Source organism: Pempheris klunzingeri, unplaced genomic scaffold, assembly GCF_042242105.1.
Source record: "Pempheris klunzingeri isolate RE-2024b unplaced genomic scaffold, fPemKlu1.hap1 Scaffold_63, whole genome shotgun sequence".
Taxonomy (NCBI): Eukaryota; Metazoa; Chordata; class Actinopteri; order Acropomatiformes; family Pempheridae; genus Pempheris; species Pempheris klunzingeri.
Genome location: NW_027254967.1, coordinates 30,739 through 51,008, shown reverse-complemented (window position 1 = coordinate 51,008; position 20,270 = coordinate 30,739). Strand labels below are relative to the sequence as shown.

At 42.0% G+C, this 20,270-nt stretch overlaps 2 protein-coding genes across 2 annotated transcripts in view; both read right to left on the bottom strand.

Annotated features, from left to right (window-relative positions):
• Positions 1 to 1,279, bottom strand: part of LOC139224825 (neurogenic locus notch homolog protein 2-like) — a 43,443-nt gene extending 42,164 nt beyond the window's left edge. The window contains exon 1 of the mRNA XM_070856133.1: positions 953 to 1,279. Within this exon, the coding sequence (XP_070712234.1) occupies positions 953 to 1,025 (73 nt within the window). The 5' untranslated portion in view covers positions 1,026 to 1,279. The remainder of the gene's footprint in view (positions 1 to 952) is intronic.
• Positions 1,280 to 11,566: 10,287 nt separating this feature from the next.
• LOC139224828 (vesicle-trafficking protein SEC22b-B) lies at positions 11,567 to 18,387 on the bottom strand. The gene is made up of 5 exons (XM_070856137.1): positions 18,175 to 18,387; positions 14,740 to 14,849; positions 14,401 to 14,561; positions 13,241 to 13,387; positions 11,567 to 13,054 (listed from the first exon to the last, which is right to left on the bottom strand). Exons 1-5 carry the CDS (start codon positions 18,247 to 18,249, stop codon positions 12,900 to 12,902), a joined length of 648 nt encoding a protein of 215 aa, XP_070712238.1. The 5' UTR covers positions 18,250 to 18,387; the 3' UTR covers positions 11,567 to 12,899.
• Positions 18,388 to 20,270: the final 1,883 nt, after the last annotated feature.

The window sequence follows — 20,270 nt, the reverse complement described above, 5'->3', positions numbered from 1 at the left end:
TTTCCAACTATATCCAGGTCCTGTCCTGTCTAAAAATATCAAACATTTCTGAAGTTATATACCCATTCCCTCTTCATTATTTCACACATTAGAGCATTTACACATGCTTGATCATTGACCCAAACTTCTTAGCTGCAGGATGGTCAGAAACCTGTGACAGTGTTGCACATGTAGCAGAAGGTGTAGAGTCTTGTACAGGGTAAATAAGTTTCCCCTTGAAACTCTATTTAACCATAATGATGTTGGCATAAAACCCACATGTCCTCCACACCTTCATCACTGTCAGCTCTCTCAATTCAGCAGCGCAGCCTAAACATGGTTAAGTGTCCATTTTGAATTCTCTCTCTAGCACTCGCTGCTCAACATCTGGACAGCGGTGCGACTGTAGTAGGCCACGGTATCCATATTAAACCAGACATTATCCCACTGAATTAGACACATGGAGAATTTAGCCTCGGTTTTAGTGGCTTTACGGAGGTGTGCAATCAATTATGGCCTTTAAATCTATGTGGAAACAGCCCGGGAGTCTTTGAGTGGTAATAAAGTAATAGCAGTGATAAGGCTGAGAGGAATATACCGTTATTAAATGTGAGTATTTCAGTGACACACTCATTGATGTTGGAGTAATATTAAAGTAACACCAGGTTAAGTTAGCTGCCGTGTGTTTTGGTGTAAGACCACATCAGTACCCATCAGTGCGCAGCAGGAACTAAACAATTATCACACAACACGGTTTAAATACTTTCTAAAAGTCAGCCTCGCACCTCATGAGGCTTTTTTTTTTTTTTTTTATTCTTTTTCAAAGGTACGTTTTTCAAATCAGCTCACCTAGCTAGCTAGTGACACACAGGAGTCCGTGGAGATGCTATGTCAGCCCCGTGTACAGATGCAGACGGGATCATGACAAGTTCTGTGAGTTATTAGAGAAAAACAACACGGCTGAAAAACTTACCCAGAGAGAGGTGGATGAAGCAGAGGACAAGGACTAGTGATTTGCCCGAGGAGAAACCGGGGATGTGCTCCATATTTTCTGTAAAATCCACATAAGGTCGCCAGCCCAAAGTTGAGTTGTCTCCCGGGACGGTTAACTCACTTCTCAAAAAGCGTCTCTCTGGAAATGAACACAGGTAATTAAGAGGACAGACTACACTAACATTTCAGCTACTTCTTCTTCACGTGTGTCCGACGAGTTGCTCCGTTAAAGCCGTTTTAGGTTCAGATAAATGTGACTTTGGCTGGTCGAGGCTCCACACGGCGGTGAAAAACTCTCCCACCTCAGTCCGCTCACTGAAGTCTGCCGTAGCGGAGGGACACAAGCACGTATCCTTCCGCTCAAGGCAGCGGGGATCTATCATCGGGCTGAAAAGATGGTTAAAAACATGTTAAACGCTTACATTTAAAACCCACCGTCTATCGAGGCTTTAGAAAATGTATTCTAACCAATACACGTGTTGGTTTTAAGCTGGACACAACATGAAACCACTCTAGACGCTTAAGTTTTCTTTCTGTGTGGCCGCGGCGGAGGAATTTTTTTTCTCATTTTTCTACTTCTCGGAGTCTGGTATGACTCAAAATTAACCCGTTCAATGATTTTTTTTTTTTTTTACTTTTCTCCTCCCATGAAATGCACGGTTTTCCCCCGATGTATAATTCGCCACCATAACCATAAACCAGACCGTGTGCAGGGTTCAGGTCCGCTGCCCCACACGTTTCAGGTGATTTATGTGCACGAGAATCTCGACTTTGAAAGACTTTGTAGACAAAAGGTGAGTAAACAATGACTTGTGGTGACCTCCAAAACCACCTGTCTGCACATTGTTCATGCCTCTTTCTATGTTTTTTGTTTTTAATTCAAGCCCCATACAGCATGATTATGGTGTTGAGTGTGAATGAATTTAAAGGACAGGGCACAGACAGGTGAGTAAATGAAGGGGCTTTTTTAAAAAAATCAGTGGTGGTGCAGTGTGTTTACCTGCAGGTTTCAGGTTGGCCACCACTCTTTCAGGAGCTGGTAGATCTGTGATAGTTATAATCCACAAGGTCAGTGCTGTTTAAGGACTTTTTAGGTGGGAAGATTAAAAGTTTAAAATTATTAATAATGTGAGGAATTGTGAGAAGAAGTAATGTTCTAAGTTATAGTGATATCAGTCTTTCCTACAAGGAAGCGATTACTATCATTTTTAATGCTTTTTTTCATTCTTTAATTCCAGCTACTCAAATGTGAAAAGTTTTTATTTATTGTAAATTGAGTATGTTTGGGTTTTTGTATCGTTGGTTGGTCAAAATAAGCAGTATAAAGATGATACTTTGTGCTCTGGGAAATTATGGTGAGTATTTTCACATTTATTAAAAATATTCTATCGACTAACAGAGAAAATAATCATCCAGTTCACAAATAAAGTTTTAGCCAGAGTTAACATACAGGTTAGGTTCGATGCTGATGCTGTCAGTAGCCTTCACACTGAGACATTTTTCAGTATTTTACAGTAGTTTGTCCTTTTTTTAAAATGACATCATAATTTTATTTTTTTCCAGAGAGCAAGGTTAACTTCAGTACCAACATCTAAGACACGAGTGAACCCCAACACACTGCAGGTTAAAGTCCTGCAAAGATAGACACACTCACACCAGCTTTATAAACTGTTTTAGTGACCACAGTAATCCTAAACTAATTGCCCCTTATCAGCCTGAATGATCCAGGTGTAAATCACTGGCTCATTCCAACAACAAGACCACGTCTCATCCCGGTGATTTGTTTGTCTTTACACCCCGTTAGAGAAACACTGGCGAGCCTCCCGCTGCTGCGACCGGCCCTCTGTCCTCTATTCAACCCTGCTGAAAGGCCTGGAAACGGGGGGAGCAAATTGATCTCCTCAGGGGTCCGTACTGACAATGCTTTTGTTGCTGTGGCCAATGTCAAGCTCTTGCTGTCCGTGCTTGGTTGGGTGTCAGGTGCTGGCACCACAACAAACGCTGTCCAGGCATTTGGTCAGATGCTGTTTTTGTTGATAAACCGCTTCTTGTGTTTGCTTATTCTTCTTGTGTGTCACCAAAACACATAAATCCACTGCCACAGATGTGTCGCTTTGTGAGTTATCCTTCAGTGTTGTGAGATTACAAATTCAAACTAGAATTCCTACACTGTAAGCCGTGTGAGGCAGTAGTAATGTGATATAAATCACATCAGAGGATCACTTTGTCTGCAGCACTGTTTTCCTAATGATGTCACTCCAGATGTGGGCTTCTATAGTTTAGGAAACATGGGGTGAGAAAGGGTGTGGATCTGACTTGTGAGTAGAAAACGCTGATTAGAGTTCCTCTTCACCATTGTGCTGATTAAAGACTTCTCCCACAGAAGTCTGACACGGTTTCAAAGAAGAAAAAATAAAGTATTTGAAAACAAACAGTTGGGAAAGATCAGCTGATGCTTCAAATCCATCTGAACCACCTTTGTATTAAATACACCAACATCCCCAACTTCAGACCTCTTGTCTGAGATGAGAAAAACACCTCAAGTTTATCCGATAACAGAAGCGGATTACATAATTACAGTTTGTTAGTACTGAAGACATGTACAAACAACATTAAAAATCCATTTTATTAGCAGGAATCATGGTCAGAAAACAAATTAAATCACTGGATATGTTATCAGGACTTCAGCTTCAATATAGCACATTTTGTACTCATTTCATGAGTACTTTTTTACTCTTTACCACAGAGTAGTAATAAACCTGGGCCTGGATCAGAGCCGTTGACCTGTGCCATGCAGGTGGGAGAGCCACTTTCATCACCGTTGGGGCTCTTCATAGTCAGGCCAACTCCAGCTGTCTGCCAGTAGATTTATGCAGCAGAACATGGTGTTCAGGGGGCAGATAGTACTGACTGACTATAGCAGAGAGAGAGAGAGAGAGTGTGTGTGTGTGTGTGTGTGTGTGTGTGTGTGTGTTCTTGAGCACTCTCCTTAACCATAAACACGCCTTCTTCCCCCAGCCATGGGAAACCAAATCAGTGCGTGTCATTTAAGAAGTCACCCGGCCTTTACGTTCTGAGATGGCAGCCAGTATGAAGTGTATATATGATGCCTGTCTATAATTAGTAGTGGCAGGGACTGAATCACTTTTCTCAGCTGTGGCAACTGATTTGCTAGCATAAACAGTTGTACATAACTGAGGGAGGTCTTGGTCATTGCTTCTGGATGCTTCCATGCGCTTCAGGGACACCTTATACTTATAATCACACTTTTTGCACCACAGCGATTTGCAAACAGCGCCATTAACCTTTAATGCAGCTATATATGCTTCACTGGGATCAGGTTCACTTGACACAACATATGACTAGCAGAGATTTTGTGCTGCCCTTCGCTGATATGAGTGCTTATGAACCACAAGCATTGGGTGTGAAGTTTTGATGTCCCCCCTGTGCCCTCGTCAAGACTCTCGCACATGTGCCGGAAGCATCATCTAATATCATTTACTGTGTAAGCAGATCTGTGAGACAGGAAGCTAAAGGGGGTATATTTAGGGTTGATTATCACCTCCTGTCATACTGACCTGCTTTGACTGCTGTAAAAGAAGCAGCCCACAAACAGTTTTGCATTTTTGTTATGCGTGCCCCCCCCCCTGTAATAGGCTAAAAGTCCTGCGAACATATTGAGTAAAGGATTAAATTAATCGGGGAGCTGGTGGTTTTCTGCTCTGTGGCCATGATAACAAGCAGTGTAAGGCTTAAGAGCATATCTGATCAGTTCAGTTCCAGATCTCCTTGACATGAGCATCAACACTAAACATTTGGTCACTCGAGCAGGGGTAATCAAGATGAGAAGTCACATGATGTCTGATTTACAGAGACACAGAGCAGATACATGGGTTTCCAAATATGTAATCACAGGAAATAATTTTCCTGTGTGAACATCAGGTTATATGAGTCAAATGTCAACATCAGTGCAAATATTGCGCACATGATTTAGAAAAGCACACAAATCAGCACTAAATCAATGTAATCATTTACCTGGTGAGACATGGGATCATTTTCAAAGTAAACATACCTGCACAAGTCTTTTTTACTGGCCTCAGTTCTGTTCCAAAATATTAAGATAAAAGCCGTGCTGCAGAATAGCCATAGATAAAAAGTGTCATTTCATAGTGTAATCATTCCATGCATTGCTCAAAATTGATTTACTGTGACCTTACAGTCCATTAAGATTAAGCTAAGGCTGTCATCTGAGGTCGTAATTATTTGGATGATAGTCAAGCTGCTGATGAATCACTTTGTGAACCCCCATGACTTGGCCAGCGGCATCATGTTGCAGACAACATGAAAAACAAGGAAAAACTGTAACACCATCTCCAGCAGATCTCGTCAGTTGTTGATATCCTGTGGCTTTAGCCATGTAGTATACGTTACACTAAAGAGGTGCTATGAAGTTGTCATCTTCCTCGAGGAAAACAGAGATTTTGTGTGCATGGTCATGTGAGAAACCAAGATAGTGTGTGTGAGTGAATGTATGCGTCATGGCGTTCCATAGTGGTCAAAGGTGGAGAGTCAGCGAGCGCGAGGGCCCGATGTGACCGAGCGTGATGTGGGCAGAGACCTCAGCCAAGGGGTCCCTGATGAGGAGAAAAAGGGAGTTGGCAGAGTGGCGGGGAAACAGGTGATGAAGGAAAGGTGTTAGGAGGAGGAGGAGGAGGAGGGATGTGTGTATGCGTGTGTGTGTGAACACATCCTGTAAGGTGACCTAGGGCTCTATCCGTGCCAGGTGCACAGGAATGTGCTGTTGTGTGTGGATGGGATCCTCCCTTGAGCGCCCCTGCCTGCCCACCGTCACCCCACACTAGCAGGCTATTTATATTGCACTGTGGGAAAATAACGGCCCCGGCAGTGTCTTCTGGGTCCTGCAAGGTTTATACCCCCCACACACACACACACACACACGCACACACGCACACACGCACATAACACCAACATGCTTCCCAACTGCCTTAGTCACAAACAACTTCAGGACAAACTAAAGCATGAAGCACAAGTGGCATATTAGCCTTGTATGCCAGCGTTATCTGTGCTGGTGCTCTCTTATCTTTGATTCTTCTATTCACCCCACAATAGTTGCAGTGAAAATTTGCAGTGAAGCAAGCCAATAAGATAGAAACATAAGGTAACACTATACTACTAAATGCTCAGCAGCATTTTCACAAAATACCAATTGGAGTCTCATTTTGAGTTATCTGTATGGTTATTAATAGACCACAGTTCAGTGAGGAAGTCACAAATAGTATGGTAAATGAAATTTAATGTGGAAAAAGGATTGAGCAAATGATGGCCTCTGCTGCTCTGTAGCACTGGATCAGATTAACCCAAGATGATCATATGACTCTTACATAACATAAACCCTGAACTATGTTGTAACGATTATTTGACAAGGCACTAAACAGCCTTTGCCAAAGATAAAACAATGACTTTTAAAATGACTTCGGTGGAGAAAAAACAACTCAGACTGGTCACTTATAGTTGTTGTTAACTGCTGTAAGGGTGGAGGTATGTGTAGATGGTGGGAGTTGGTGGGACTGAGTCAGTAAAGTGACTCCCACCCAAGGTTGTTTCAACCTCTCCCTCATACATTAAGAGACGCACATTCAAGTACAGATGTATGCACACGATACACTGACTGCAACACATAAACACACACAAAAAAAACCCTACTGCCACTCAAATTTAGACCCTCTGTCAACGCGTCCGGGTCCCTGAGGCCCAAGGGTGCAGTAGGTCAAACTAATCTGCCACAGTCCATGATGAGAACACTCGGGACAGGACAGAGAGGAGAAATGATATTAAAGATAAGCAGGATTGAAACACAGCATGTGCTCAGGAGTTATCAAGGACATCAGTACAACAGTACAGCGGTTTGTTTTTAGTCTTGTGAAATAATTCATATATATCACACTTGCCCAAATATGAGCTTTTTTTTCTTGGGTTTTGTTTAGCATTTTCTCTCATTCTTCTCTCTCAATTCATAACATGTGTGCTGATCAAATTTCTCTACATAGTTGTGTGTTTAACTCACACGTCAAGCTATTGAAAGCGCAAAGTGAGTATGCTCTGCATATCTCTCAGGGTTAATTGTATCATAAATTCACAAGCTGCGAAAAGACAGGCATGGCTGGAATTCACACTTAGGCCTTCGCTTTCTCACAGGCACAACTCATCATTGTATGTGTGCTTGAGTGTGAGATATGAAACTAACAATGCTGTCTGTTTGAAGAAAGGGGAGAGATTCGTGGAAAATGCAGGGAAATGAGAGGCAGTTTTGAGGGAAATATTTCACCTCCACTGTGCAGTACATTAAAATGTGAATCTGGGACCTTCAGTTGCATCCATCCATCCATCATTTATACCGCTTATCCAGAAGAGTGGCGTGGGGGCTGGAGCCAATCACAGCTGGCATTAGGCAAAAAGCGGGTACACCTTGCATCACAGGGCAGACAACCATCCACACTTCATCTTCAGCGACAATTCAATATATGAGGTGTGTTTTTAACCCGGCATTAAAGTCTGTGATTGTCTTTTGTTCCCCCTCTTTCTCGCTTTCTCTCACATTTCTCTCTTCCCACTCTATATCCTGTTTTTGTTAATGACATGTGCTTACACGCCTTAACGACGATTCCAGCACACAATGTGAAATGTGGGTATCTTTGCACTGCTGGGAAAAGGCATCATTTATTACATCAGTTTTATTACGGAGTTAAAGGTCTGCTTTTTTTTTTTAACTCATGAAGTATTATGACAGCAAGGCGTGAGGGGTCTGCAGCAAGGTGATAAAGAATACACAGAGTGTAGAGCAGGTTCAGGCCTGTGGAAAACACTCCACATTGACCCCCCCGGTGAGAAGTTCCTAGTTCCCAGGACCCGGTGTGTACGTTTGGGGGGCAATAACTCACTAGGTCTCTGGACTTCCTCTTTCGGCCTTCTGCGTTTTATGACCCTCTCCTCTGCCATACAGCTGCTGCCTTCACAGCTTCCCTTTGCTCCCATTGGATTAGACGGGAGTTTGAGGGAAGAGGATGAAGAGGATGAAGAGGAAGAGATTGGAAAGCAGCTGGGATGAGGTGGGAAGCTGGTTAGATATGGGATAGAGCTTTTTTTTTTCATTATGATCATTACAGATGATGAGATGGGCTTATCTTGTTATGGTCCACATCTTTCTGTACCTTCCCACCACACTACAACATGTACAGTACAGTAACACTCCCATTTTGTTTTCACATAGAAGAAAACTGTTTGTATTATGTTTTTTTTGACTGTCTAAAGTGAATTTGCAGTAAATTATCAGTAAAACCCTCCACAACAACATCTCTGGGCCAAAAGTTACCAACTGCAGTCATTGTAGCAGCAACTCAATAATGCATTAACTTTACCCATTATACATGGATGGAAAACTACCCAAGACAGGGGGGTGTTTTGACCCAGCGTTATTGTTAGCCATGCCAGCAATGTGGCTCAAGGGGTGGCAATGATGGTCTGTCAGTTGGCCCACCACATTGGTCCAGACTGAAATATCAATTATCTGATTGCATTGCTGTTGATATTTTGTGCAGGCATTCATGGTACCCAGAGGATGAATCTCAGTGACTCTGATGATTCTCTGACTTTTCCTCCAGCGCCACCAGCCACTCAAACTTTGCACTCATCAGTGAAATGATTTGCACCACATTTAGCACAGAGTCATAGTTTCCAGATTATAGCAATAGCTTGACTTTTCCTGTTTGGGAATCGTATGAATTACCATGAAATACTGTACACACACTCACAATCCAAAGACAATGAATTGTGAAAACTTTGATCTCTTGACCTCATTCATTGAGGGCCACCAGGTAAAAGTTTGTCCAATACTTCGGTTTGTGACCAAACACCTGCAGAACTAATGACATTCCCGTCAGCTGTATTTTGTGCTTAGCGCAAATTCGCAAATGTTAGCATGCCAGAACATGAAACTAAGAAGGTAAATGTTATACCTGCTTAGCATAAGCATGATAGCATTGTCATTGACTCCGACCCCAGCTCTAAGCTCCACTGTGCCTAAGTAAGTAAGTACAGCCTCACAGATCCACTAGCATGGCTGTAGACTACTCTAGCTCTTATTAAACTTACATGTATCCTTTGCTTTTTCGAATGTTATATGCACACCACTGGATTTAAAGTTTTTAAGGTAAACCTTACGGTGGTTGAGTTGAACATGGGGTGGAAACAACTCATTTGTACTGGATAAATTGAACCCAGTATTCCATCTGTGCAACATTGATCCAAATTGTTTTTAACTGAGTGATCTTTAGTGCGTTAGTTGAATTCTCTGAGGGTGTCTATCTTTCTGTTTTTGTCACATCCTGTCAGAGACTGAAGTCTACTTAGTCTCAGGGAGTGAATTGTGCTCTCACAGTGCAGCGTGACAGACTCCTTACAAACATGTCTACCCATTAATGAGATCGGAAATCTGTGAAGTTCAGTGAACACGGGGGACAATTAGTGAATTTGCATGTGAGCATATAGTCTGATCACGTGATGAAGCTACTCAGCCAGAAACATGACAGAAACCCTCTTGCTCTGACTGCACTGGCGTGCTCGACTGTCTGACATTGAGAGGAAGTGGCTGAAGTTCAAGGTCAAGGTCACATTGTTTTAATGTCCTGTTTCTTTAAGATTGCACAAGACTCAGGAGAAGTTGAGTGTAGGTGGACGGCCTTGTGGTTGTGTCTGTCTTTGACAGGAAATTTAATCAAGATACGGTAATATGAGCTGGCAGTAGACAGACACAACACAAGCTTTTTTTCTTGAAAAGTGATAAATGTGTAGGAGGCAATGCCACCTTTCGACCTGTCTTGGTTTTAGAGTGTGTGTGTGTTTTAATCAGGCTATGTGTGTTTAGTACATGCGCCGTATTCCTGACCCCTGATCACACAAAGTATTTTAATCCAATCAGCTTCGTTTTCACATGACTGTCACACACTCCTTGCTACTATGGTAACCTGCAGAGGAAGGAGAGAAAGTGCTGGAGTGAGAGAGGGGTACGTTGTCCTCCCCTTAATCACTGTGACATTTACACACATAATCGCACACATGGATTTTGTACTTTAACTCAAGTTTCTCTTCCTTGTGTCTGACTTTGCGAAAATATAAACCCTGATTTTTGAAGTCACTGTTGTTAAGTTCAGTGGAAAAGACTGAATGTGGAGTTGCAATAGCAAGAAATCCATCAGTTAAACTAATGATAGCATCTGGAAAGTGAGGTTTAATGGTTAAAATGTAGAGAGAAAAGCTGGACAAATGATGAGACATTCATGAGGTTTGACTGAAACTGACAGACCACAAACAAGGCTGCAAATATGTGCACAATGTCACACATGGCAGCATTATTATACAGAAACACACACAGGTACTAGTCTACAGCAGAGATGAATAATAAAAATGAGGATTTGCAGAAAACACCTTTAAGTTAATAAGGGCTGTTGTAGTGGAACAGGATTTCAAAGGAAGACAACATTGATCACACCTAAGGCCAAACTCACGACTACCCACTTCCCTTGAAGGGTGAAAAGGTTAGTTCTTGCCCTGTGGTTTGTCTCTGGCACGCTACCATCTGCTGCTTCTCATTTTTTCTCTGACATTTCCTGTTCTACTTCAAGTTAAAGCGTCAGACTGCTGCTGTGTAAGCTTACAATACTAGTAGTTGTTGCATTTAACGTTATGCCTTTTTTTATTCCTACTCTTTCTCTTACTCCGGAAGCTGCAGCCTATATTTTTCCATCTTTTAAAACTAACCTATGATTTGCAGCTCTGCTAACATGAGGCCTCTGTCAGCAGCAGAAGTTTCAAGTCGGGGAGATTTGGAGCCTCATTTTTCAGCTGCATCAGTGCAACAGTGAGCAAAGCCCTCTACCTGCTGGTCAAGAGTGGTATCACCAGGCTGTGTCGGCCTTGAAAGAGCACGAGGGTAAAGTTCTGGTAAAATTGGTATTTCAAAACAAATGCTGTGGAAATGACACCAACAGCCTGTGGCTCATTCTTCTGAAACCTTTTGTAGATCTGAAAGAAATATCTGCATCAGGATAATATAATACAACACCTGGGGGTGCCCTCTGAGTCACTTAGTTTCCTTCTCAGAAGTTGGGAGTTGGCAGTATTCTTTAAAGCACGTTTTTTCCCCATTTTATACAGAGACGGTTGTTTTCCTGAAAGTCTTTTGCATAATCTGTCATAAAGGTTAAATCTCACATTATTGAAAGGATGAGGTATATATAATTTAGATTTACTGATGTGTTGAAATAGCGTGCTCCTGTCTTAGATAACCCCATTCAAATAACCTACTTTTGCATTTCAACAGTCTAGAATAGGATCATTATAATATAAACAGGTGGTGATTTGTAGTCTGGTATGTGCATTCTGCGTAGATGCTTTAACCAACGGTGACAATTTCCGCCCCCAGACTTTGTAATGCAAGCATCTCAATTTGCATTCCCAGTTGAAGAGCACCTGATAATCATCGGTTCAACTAAAGGTCTTCTGACAAAAAAGAAGTGCGTCTTGTGCAAATGATTTTATTCATAGATAGACTGAACAGAAAAAGGGGAGGTGTCCTTTCCAGCCTTGAGTAGATGTCACACACGCTTGTGACTTTGAATCCACTTTTAAACTGACTGAAATCTACACATTCATACAAAATAAAAAGTCTGTTTACAGAAAGGTGCTGGTCCACACGGTCACGGTGAAACAGAGCATAAAGGGAGCATAAAGGGAGCGTGTATGCACTCTGTTGAAGGATAAGCTAAAATGCTAAACTTGAATCATAATACAGCTGACTTTATAGGACACATTTACCTTAACTAAAAACAGTTTATTATGATGGAGACTAAAGTGAAAGGCGACTGAATTATTTATCTGTAAACTACAAACATCTATATTCTGTGTTTTTCATACTTAACCTATTAAACAGCTGACCAGCCCACTGTGCACACTAAGCCAATGTTTTGTGATCTGCTTTTGGCTGAATGAAGTAAAAGTAAGTCAAATTAAATGACCCCCCCCCCAAAAAAAAAAAATCTGACTACCCCCCTTTAGTTAAAAGATAGTACATCACCTTCCGTAAGGTCACTGACATCCCATAATGGTGAAAAAATAATCTGCTAAATCAGACATGGTTGAAATAGCATTTTGCAAGGCTTCCATATATTTAAAAAAAAACTCAAATTAATTTTCTATGTTGGTGCAGAGCCTATTCAACCGCCTAAGAATGAACCGCCATGTTATCCAGATATTTGTAACTGTGATACATACTGCGTGTTGTCCAGACCCGTAAAACCATCACTACAATGATTAACGTGTTAATGAACGATACCATGTGATGTGCTCAGGATAAATAGAATTATTATTTTTTTGCTCGTTTCTATATTATTAGACAGTAAACAAGATTAATTCAGTCTGGTTACAGTACAGTACAGCTTTGGAAAATTCACAAAACAGGAAATTTCTCTCTTCATTTTTCCTCCACACCTGAAAACCAACCACCAACAATTTGCCTTCAGAAACAAAAGCAATCAACCCTCCCACACACACACACACACACACACACGTACACACACACACACGTACACACATTCACTCGTTTCCTATTGCCAACTACGAGCGCATTACTGTATAATAATTAATAATAAAACTATGTATTATGACATCATTTAAATTCAGATCACACATCCATGGACAGGCAAGAACAAAATGGGCGGTGGCGTGTCTGCAAAGTCTTATTAAGAGCAGGGATCCTGTTTTTAGTCGAAGGTGACAGCTTTTCTTAGTGTCTGCAGACTCTGTGCAGCTCATTTTCACTTCAATACCTCCTTTCTCTTCCTCTTTTTTCTCTCTCAGAGCCACCAGAAGCGCACATAGACAATGAGCATGATGAAAAAGACACCACCGGCCGCCAGCTTGGCATAGGTGGAGCGGGTATTCAGATACTTGGCGTCGCTCCGGTACTTCTTTGACAGGCTGGACAAGTTGCTGGCCTTGGAGTCTAGCGCTGCAGGGAGGAGAAACCAAAAAGAAATGGAGAAGGAGGAAGACAAAACAAAGGAGGAAAGAGGGGAGTTGAAAAAGGAGGAGGGAGAGACGCAGATAAGGACCAAATCAATGAATCTGAGGCGCACTGCTTCTCGCTTTTGTAATTCTGCATCAGTGTGACGGTCCTGAGATAACAGGGGCTTACCAGAGAGAGCCTCTCCTCTCTGCAGCACCTCCTCTATGTTAGCCACCATGATCCTCTGTACGTCCTGCAGCTCTGTGTTGATGCTGCCCAGATTCCTCCTCGCTCGGCTGTCAATGTACGACTTCTTGGTTTTTTGGATGTAGGTGTCTGGTGAGGGAGCGGCACAAACAATAAAAGCAGTTAACAGCAGCCGGCGGAGTGTTTTCACTGCCAAATTAGGTACGCAGATGACTTTGTTCCACAGTCCTGGTAGCCGGTTTATTTGTATTCTGACAATTTCCCTCCTCTGATAGGTTTAATGAGTGATGTAATGAACTAATGAGGCACATCCACTCAGCGTATGAATTCCCTCCTGACGATTTTCCATCGGACACGAGTGACCATGTATTTCGCAGTGGGGTAGAAAAGGATTCAGAATTAACCAGCGATGCAAGAAAAGTGAGTCAAGTGAGTTAAAAAAAAAGAAAGAAAAAGTCAACTTTATGCATTCAAGAGCAAAGTCAGCCTGGAGGCTCTGTTGTGATGTGCCAAAGAAAAAGTGATGCGGTGGTGGGCTAGTGAGATGTTGCCTGCAGTGACAGGCGAACAGCGACAGTGCTGCATAGTTGTTTCACCTACAGTGAGTTCTCACTGAAAGGAGCTTGCTTATTGTTTAGAAGGGTCTAAAATTTGCACATTTTCTAGTGTTTTCGAGTAATGCAACAAATCAGTGTCACGGTAGAAACCTCGTTAAGCTTCATTAGAAAAATAAATGTTTCAGTTTACTTCATTAATTCAGACAATTTAGCATTTAGTGTAGTTTTCATGTAGGGGTGCAACTAATGATTATAAGTATCAATTCAATTCAATTCACCTTTATTGATCCCCCAAGGGGGGAAATTCCATTTTTACAGTGGTGGGGAAAGTGGGGGGAGAAAACAAGAGGAGAGAAAAAGGTAGAATAACTCGGATAGGCGGATCTCCGAGTTGTGCCATCACAACATTATACAACATATTAATGGCCACTGATGCGTCTGGAGCAAAAAACAAGCAGATACATTATCTACTGAAAAGCACTGATGCCAAAACAAGTACTAATTTGTGCAGTGTGACCAACATGCTTGAACTTTTCAGCCCAGAGAGAAGTAATTCAGACGCTCCCGGCCTGCTTCTCTTCTTACCAAATTCGATGAAGGAGTAGGGCCGGGAAACTGTGGGGACCTTCTTTCCATGCTGCTCATGAAACTCTGCCTGCAGGTCTTCTAGGTACGCGAAGGCCAGCTTCTTAGGAAAGCTGGCTTCACACAGCACAAGGTAACACACTCCTTTCTCTATAAAATAGCTGCAAGGAGAACATAAACGTGATAATAATGTCATTTTAGGTGGTTTTGCTGTTTCCTGATTACTTCAGGAAACCAGTATGGGAATACGTGCATTCTTGTTTGATTTTATTGCGTTATGAATTTAATATTAGGCAATTCACGTTTTTCCAATATACTAATGTTCCTTTTCATACTCACTGAAATGACATGGAACCAGCCTCTAGAGTGCAGCGCGTGGGACTCTGTTCATTGAGTTTCCTGAAGAGCTGCTTAGCTTGACTCTGATACTGCTGAAGGTCCCGACCAAGCTAAACACACAACACCAAAACAACGGCCAGTTACCACAAGACTCACTCGCATCTCACACAGAAAACATAGCGTTTAATCAGGGCAAGAAATTTACTTTTGCTCACAAGCACATTTCACTATTTTAACACCAGAAGAGACGTTAATGACAAATAATGTCAGTGTGGGTACTTGGTAAGTCAAGACAGACAAAACTGGACACCTACAGTCTAGATTTCACACTATATTTCTCAATGGTGTTAATTTCTTGCCCTGTAAAGCGTGCTGAAAATAAATAGTTGGCAGACAGACTCAGCAGTGTGATGCTACATCTGAAACTGGAGGCAATGGTTTTTTTTTTTTAAAAAAAGAACAAATAGCCGCTCCAGCTGTTTGTGGTAAATTGTTTATGGTCAGCATTCCCTTGGTGGATGGGATTCATTTCTTGGGTGTTGTTGACTTTAGCAAATGATTCTTTACAGCAACACTGTAGCATCACAGAGACACGGATGATGGTGAAGCACAGAGCAGAGGCAAAACAAACCTTTTCACTTCCCTTTTTGAGAGCAAACAAGAGAGTGAGGGAAAGATGTTAGACTCCCGGCAAGTCATGCTCAAACATAGAACAGCATTACATGTCACCATGCCATCCATTTCAACCCAAAGCAGTCTTTTCTAGGGGCCAGTAATGACAGGGGGAACCCTAACATTTGATATGATAAGTTGAATTGTCTTAACAAGATAAATCTTACATTCATAACTGTTAACAGAAACATAACAATAAATCACATGGATCAATACAGTCAGTCATTTTACTCATCCAGCATCCAGCCTGTGGAACTGTTTACACCATCTCACATGAGTAATGCAGTAATACAGTATGCAGTGCAACCACTCGGCCAGTAGGACAGACTAATATTGGAGAGTTTGAAAATCTATTGGATGACTTTAATTTTCTAAAGTATACACATAAAAGTTTTGAAAATAAAAATCCCCTAAAAAAATATCTACAGAGCAGAACAATGAAACATGTCACCCCTCTGGTGGACAAAGTATGTAACTGACACACAGTTTCTAATGTGGGTCAAATTATGTCATATCTTTGACACTCCTGTACTTAATAATTAATACTATCGATTCAACATATGAAAGCTATTAGTGTTGCTTATATCGTGCTTGTACAAAGTGCACAAACAATATAAAGCAGCAAACACACGAGACGGAGGTCAGGCTGTGGCTCTGTGCTCCTCTCCACAGTGGGCCATCTCTCTGTGTCAGAGGCTGCAGTAGACGGAGCTCTCCACCCTGATCGGCTGCTTCGGGAGACAAATCTAACCTTTCCAAACGCTCAGGGGACAAACCCACAAACGTTCATCTGCCACCGGAAAGTTTAGGATGGAGACGTCCAGCTGGGAGAGACGTCTCTGAGCCACAGGAGTTGCTATGGTTACCCCAGTAGCTGACAGAAACCGTGACACGCTCTGTGCTCGCGCCACCAGTATAAATGCTAAACCCTCCTCCTGGATGCAGCTAAAATATAAAATAATATTATGGAATATGTTTAGAGGGAGCGAGAGGGTGAACCGCTGTTTCTGTGTGCCTTGTTAACATGAAAATAATTTTGAGTGATTATTGGGAATGCTCTGATCAATAGATAGTAAATAAATAATGCTTTGTTTAAAGATTTGGTTAAGTTTTATCAGCAGCCCTCTGGTGTTGTCCAGCGTGCTCCAGGCTCTGAGGATTTTTGATGATCTTTACGTTTAAAGCTGCGTCTCTTCGGTCCTTTTGTCGTGACTCATGAGTAGGGTCATACCGGCGTTATCTCGAGAGAACAAACTTTGTTATCTTGTGATAACAACTCATTTATCGTTTTAGAGAAAACTAATCGTTTTAATCTCATGATAATGACTTATTTATTCCACTATCTCCAGAAACCGAATTTCATTATCTCAAGATAATCTTGAGATAACGAGTTAGTTCATCATGACCAAGGGTTAATTATGGAGAACTGTAAAATGAGTGAGAGGTTCATTCAACTTCACCAGATATAAGCCATCAAGACTGTGGTGTAGTCACAAGTGTGACTGTGTCACCCAAAGAGGAAAATGCAGAATTAATTTAAAGTCCCACTAAAACATTTTGTTCAAAACTATGGAGATAATGGAAGTAATGTCCTGATAACAAGGCACCTAGAAACAGCTGTTTAAGGTCTCTCTCTCTCTCTAAACATATTCCATAATATTATTGCATATTTTAGCCAGGAGGAGGGTTTAGCAGTTATTTTGGAGGCTCCAGAGGGCACAAACACCTCGTGGTTTCCCAAAGTGATACAGCTGCTGGCAGAGTAACCATGGCAACTCCTGCGGCTCAGAGACGTCTCTCCCAGCTGGACGTCTCCATCCTAAACTTTCCCACTGACAGACAGCATTTGTGGATTTGCCTCCTGAAAGGTTAGATCTGCCTCCTGAAGTCGTCTGTACTGTTCAGGGTGGAGAGCTCCGTCTACTGCAGCCTCTGACACAGAGAGATGGTCCACTGTGGAGAGGAGCACAGAGCCACAGCCTGACCGCTGGCTCATGTGGTAATCTAAGTGTTCATTAACACTGTACTGCTGCTGCTCTGTACTGCTTTTTGTCATTGCTCTGTTATACTATGTACAAGCATCTATAAGCATTGATATGTTTTAACTGTTTAACCGGTAGTATTAATGGGGTAAAATTCTTATTGTCGTAAATATCACCATCCCTATGTACCACATATTCTTGCCTACATACACAGATATTTATTTTATAAGCACAAACCTGAAATATGTACTGGTTGGGCTTTAATCTTTAATGTCCTCCTGTAAAATGTCCAGTAATGCCTTTGATCAGGTGTTACTGACTTAACTTCGCAATCAAACCGGATAAAGATAACGCTTCGCGGCCCTATATGGTACTTCTGGTACAAGTCGTAGACATGTCTGTCTGTGGGAATTAGACGTAACAGGGTTTGAAGACCTAGATTGGACTGAGTAGACTCAAAAAGAAGCTGTAGGAGGACACAAAGTTTCTGGGACTTGCTGGTCAAGTTGTGCAACGCTCAAATGGGTTGGTGCAGCTCCTGAATAAGGTGAGGGTTGAAACCCAGGAAGCCTGATATTTAAGCAGTAATGACTCAGTGGCTTTGGGTCAATAAAAGGCCGCCAACGCGTCCAGGTGCACCGGCCCACAGCAGCTAGTTAAGGTTAGCTGACGCGTCACTGCTGCATTTGAACAACTTAAACGCGTTTACAGCAGGAGCCCGTAGCGATAGCAGCAAACAGGTAGCTAGCAACCACACAGGTGAAATATCTGGATGTTTAACCTGCTCGTCCTCCTGCATCGAGGCGGCTAGCGGCAGCCCGTCGGCCAGCCGAGCGATCATCGTCAGCAGCACCATCTCTGCGAAGAGTCCGACTGTTTCCCCGCGGCCCGCTGAGCGTTACAGGTGGACGGCTCAGGTAGCTGCTACCAGTGTCTGACAGGCTGGGAGCTGACAACACCTCAGGGCTGACGCGCTGAGCTGGCCGGAAACGCCTCAGCTCGGTGTGTCACAGCTAAATAATTCCGTCCTCCCGTGGTGCGGGAATAGGTGTCCGCAACTTTAGTTCCGTTATACGTTGACTCTACAACGCAACGTAACCTACTTCTTGTCCTAGTGTGTTATCATATCATATCATATCATATATCATAATAATGCGTAATTAATTTTCGGAGGCTTTCAACCACCATCATCATCATCATTTTCAGTCTCACCTCATGGTCTTCCTCAGTTGATAGAGACATGAGATGAGACTGAAAACAGTGGGGGGAAAAACAATTAGTGGGCCTTGTGGTTTGATTATTTTATGTTTTATTACCAAAGTCAAGACTACATTTTTTTTTGTGAAATAAAAATGTAGCCTATTTTATGTCTCTTGTGTTCAAACATGTTCTCATCCTAAAATCAACAAAATTTGATGAATTAATCAATTCGAAGTAATTGTAATTTTTTCTAGATAAGTTATTCATTAATCATTAGTTTAATGTGGTGCTGTATGCAGTTCAGTGAGTGAGTATACGGATGATTATTGTATCATTATTTTGCAGATATGAGGATATTTCTATATAAATATGTATCTACAAACAAATGGCCTGTCACTTTAATTAACATAAGGATGTATAGATATGACAGTGATAGCCTTTTCACTGGTGTCTAGGTAATGACACGATTAGCTCTTGATGGCAGTCGGCCCAGGAAATTGTGCCACGTCCGCAAAACAAACTTATATAGATCACTAGATTCTTACTTATAAACCTACTTATAAACCACTGATGCCTTTATGTGGATTTAAAACCTTTCTCCAGTACACTCTGCTTGACTTGAGTCGTGACATAAGCCATGTTCACTTTTCCACTGATCCATTATTGTCCCTTCCATTACGGAGCAGCCAAAGATCAAAATGGGTTACGTGTCAGTTTATTGTGAAGTGGTTGTAGGTGAGACAGGTATGCAGCAGGAGGCAGCATTGTTCACTTTTAGCACACTCCTCAGTGAGGCTGTAGCATTCTCTATAATGTGAAGAAAGTGATCTTTTCCTTTTTCCTTACTGGCATTTTATTCAAACAGATTGGGTTCCGGAAATGATTTGACTTAGCTGCTGTGAAATTATTCATCCTGCAACCCCCTTTTTTCACTGAACTATAAATTGAAATAATTTGTGGAGTACAGAAGTAACTACATCAAAAATGGGGAATACATAGACTGGTGGAATATTACAGTCAAAGCAGCATTTTGTCTTGTCTTGAAAAGAAGGGTAAGTTCAAGGCATTACTTTGGAGTCATCATTTAGTTTTCTCATTAAACACTGATAATACAGTATATTGAATATTTGAATTTTCACAATATTTTGAACAATATTGTGAAAACTCAGACGGAGCAAGGAGCTCCACACAGCACTGTGCTGCAAACAATTTAAACTCCAGGTACTATGGCTGCAGGAAATAGCACGAGATGTGGAGTTACAACAACTCTTCTCCAAACTCAAACTAGTCTGCACTCGTAACAATGCTGTGACACAGCATAACCCAGAGGCTGATACTGTCTAGCCACAGTGAGAGTCTCCTCCTCCAAACGATGGCCAGAGAGAGAGAGAGAGAGAGACAGAGAGAGAGAGGGAGAGAGGGGAAAGGACTTTCCAGATGTGAAATGAGACAGTTCACCAGACCTCTCATGGCCTTTCAGTCTTGTAGCTTTGGGTCAGGTGGCGTGTTCACAGGGAGTCTCAGCAGCCCTGACAAGACAGACCCACACCAAGTGACACCTGGTGTCTTCCACACAGCATGTCTCCTGCCCGTCTGACATTGTATGACACAATCTGAGAGGAATAAAAGACCCAAAGACCAAAGAGTGCATCTCTTAATCAGAACCAGCCTTCTTTT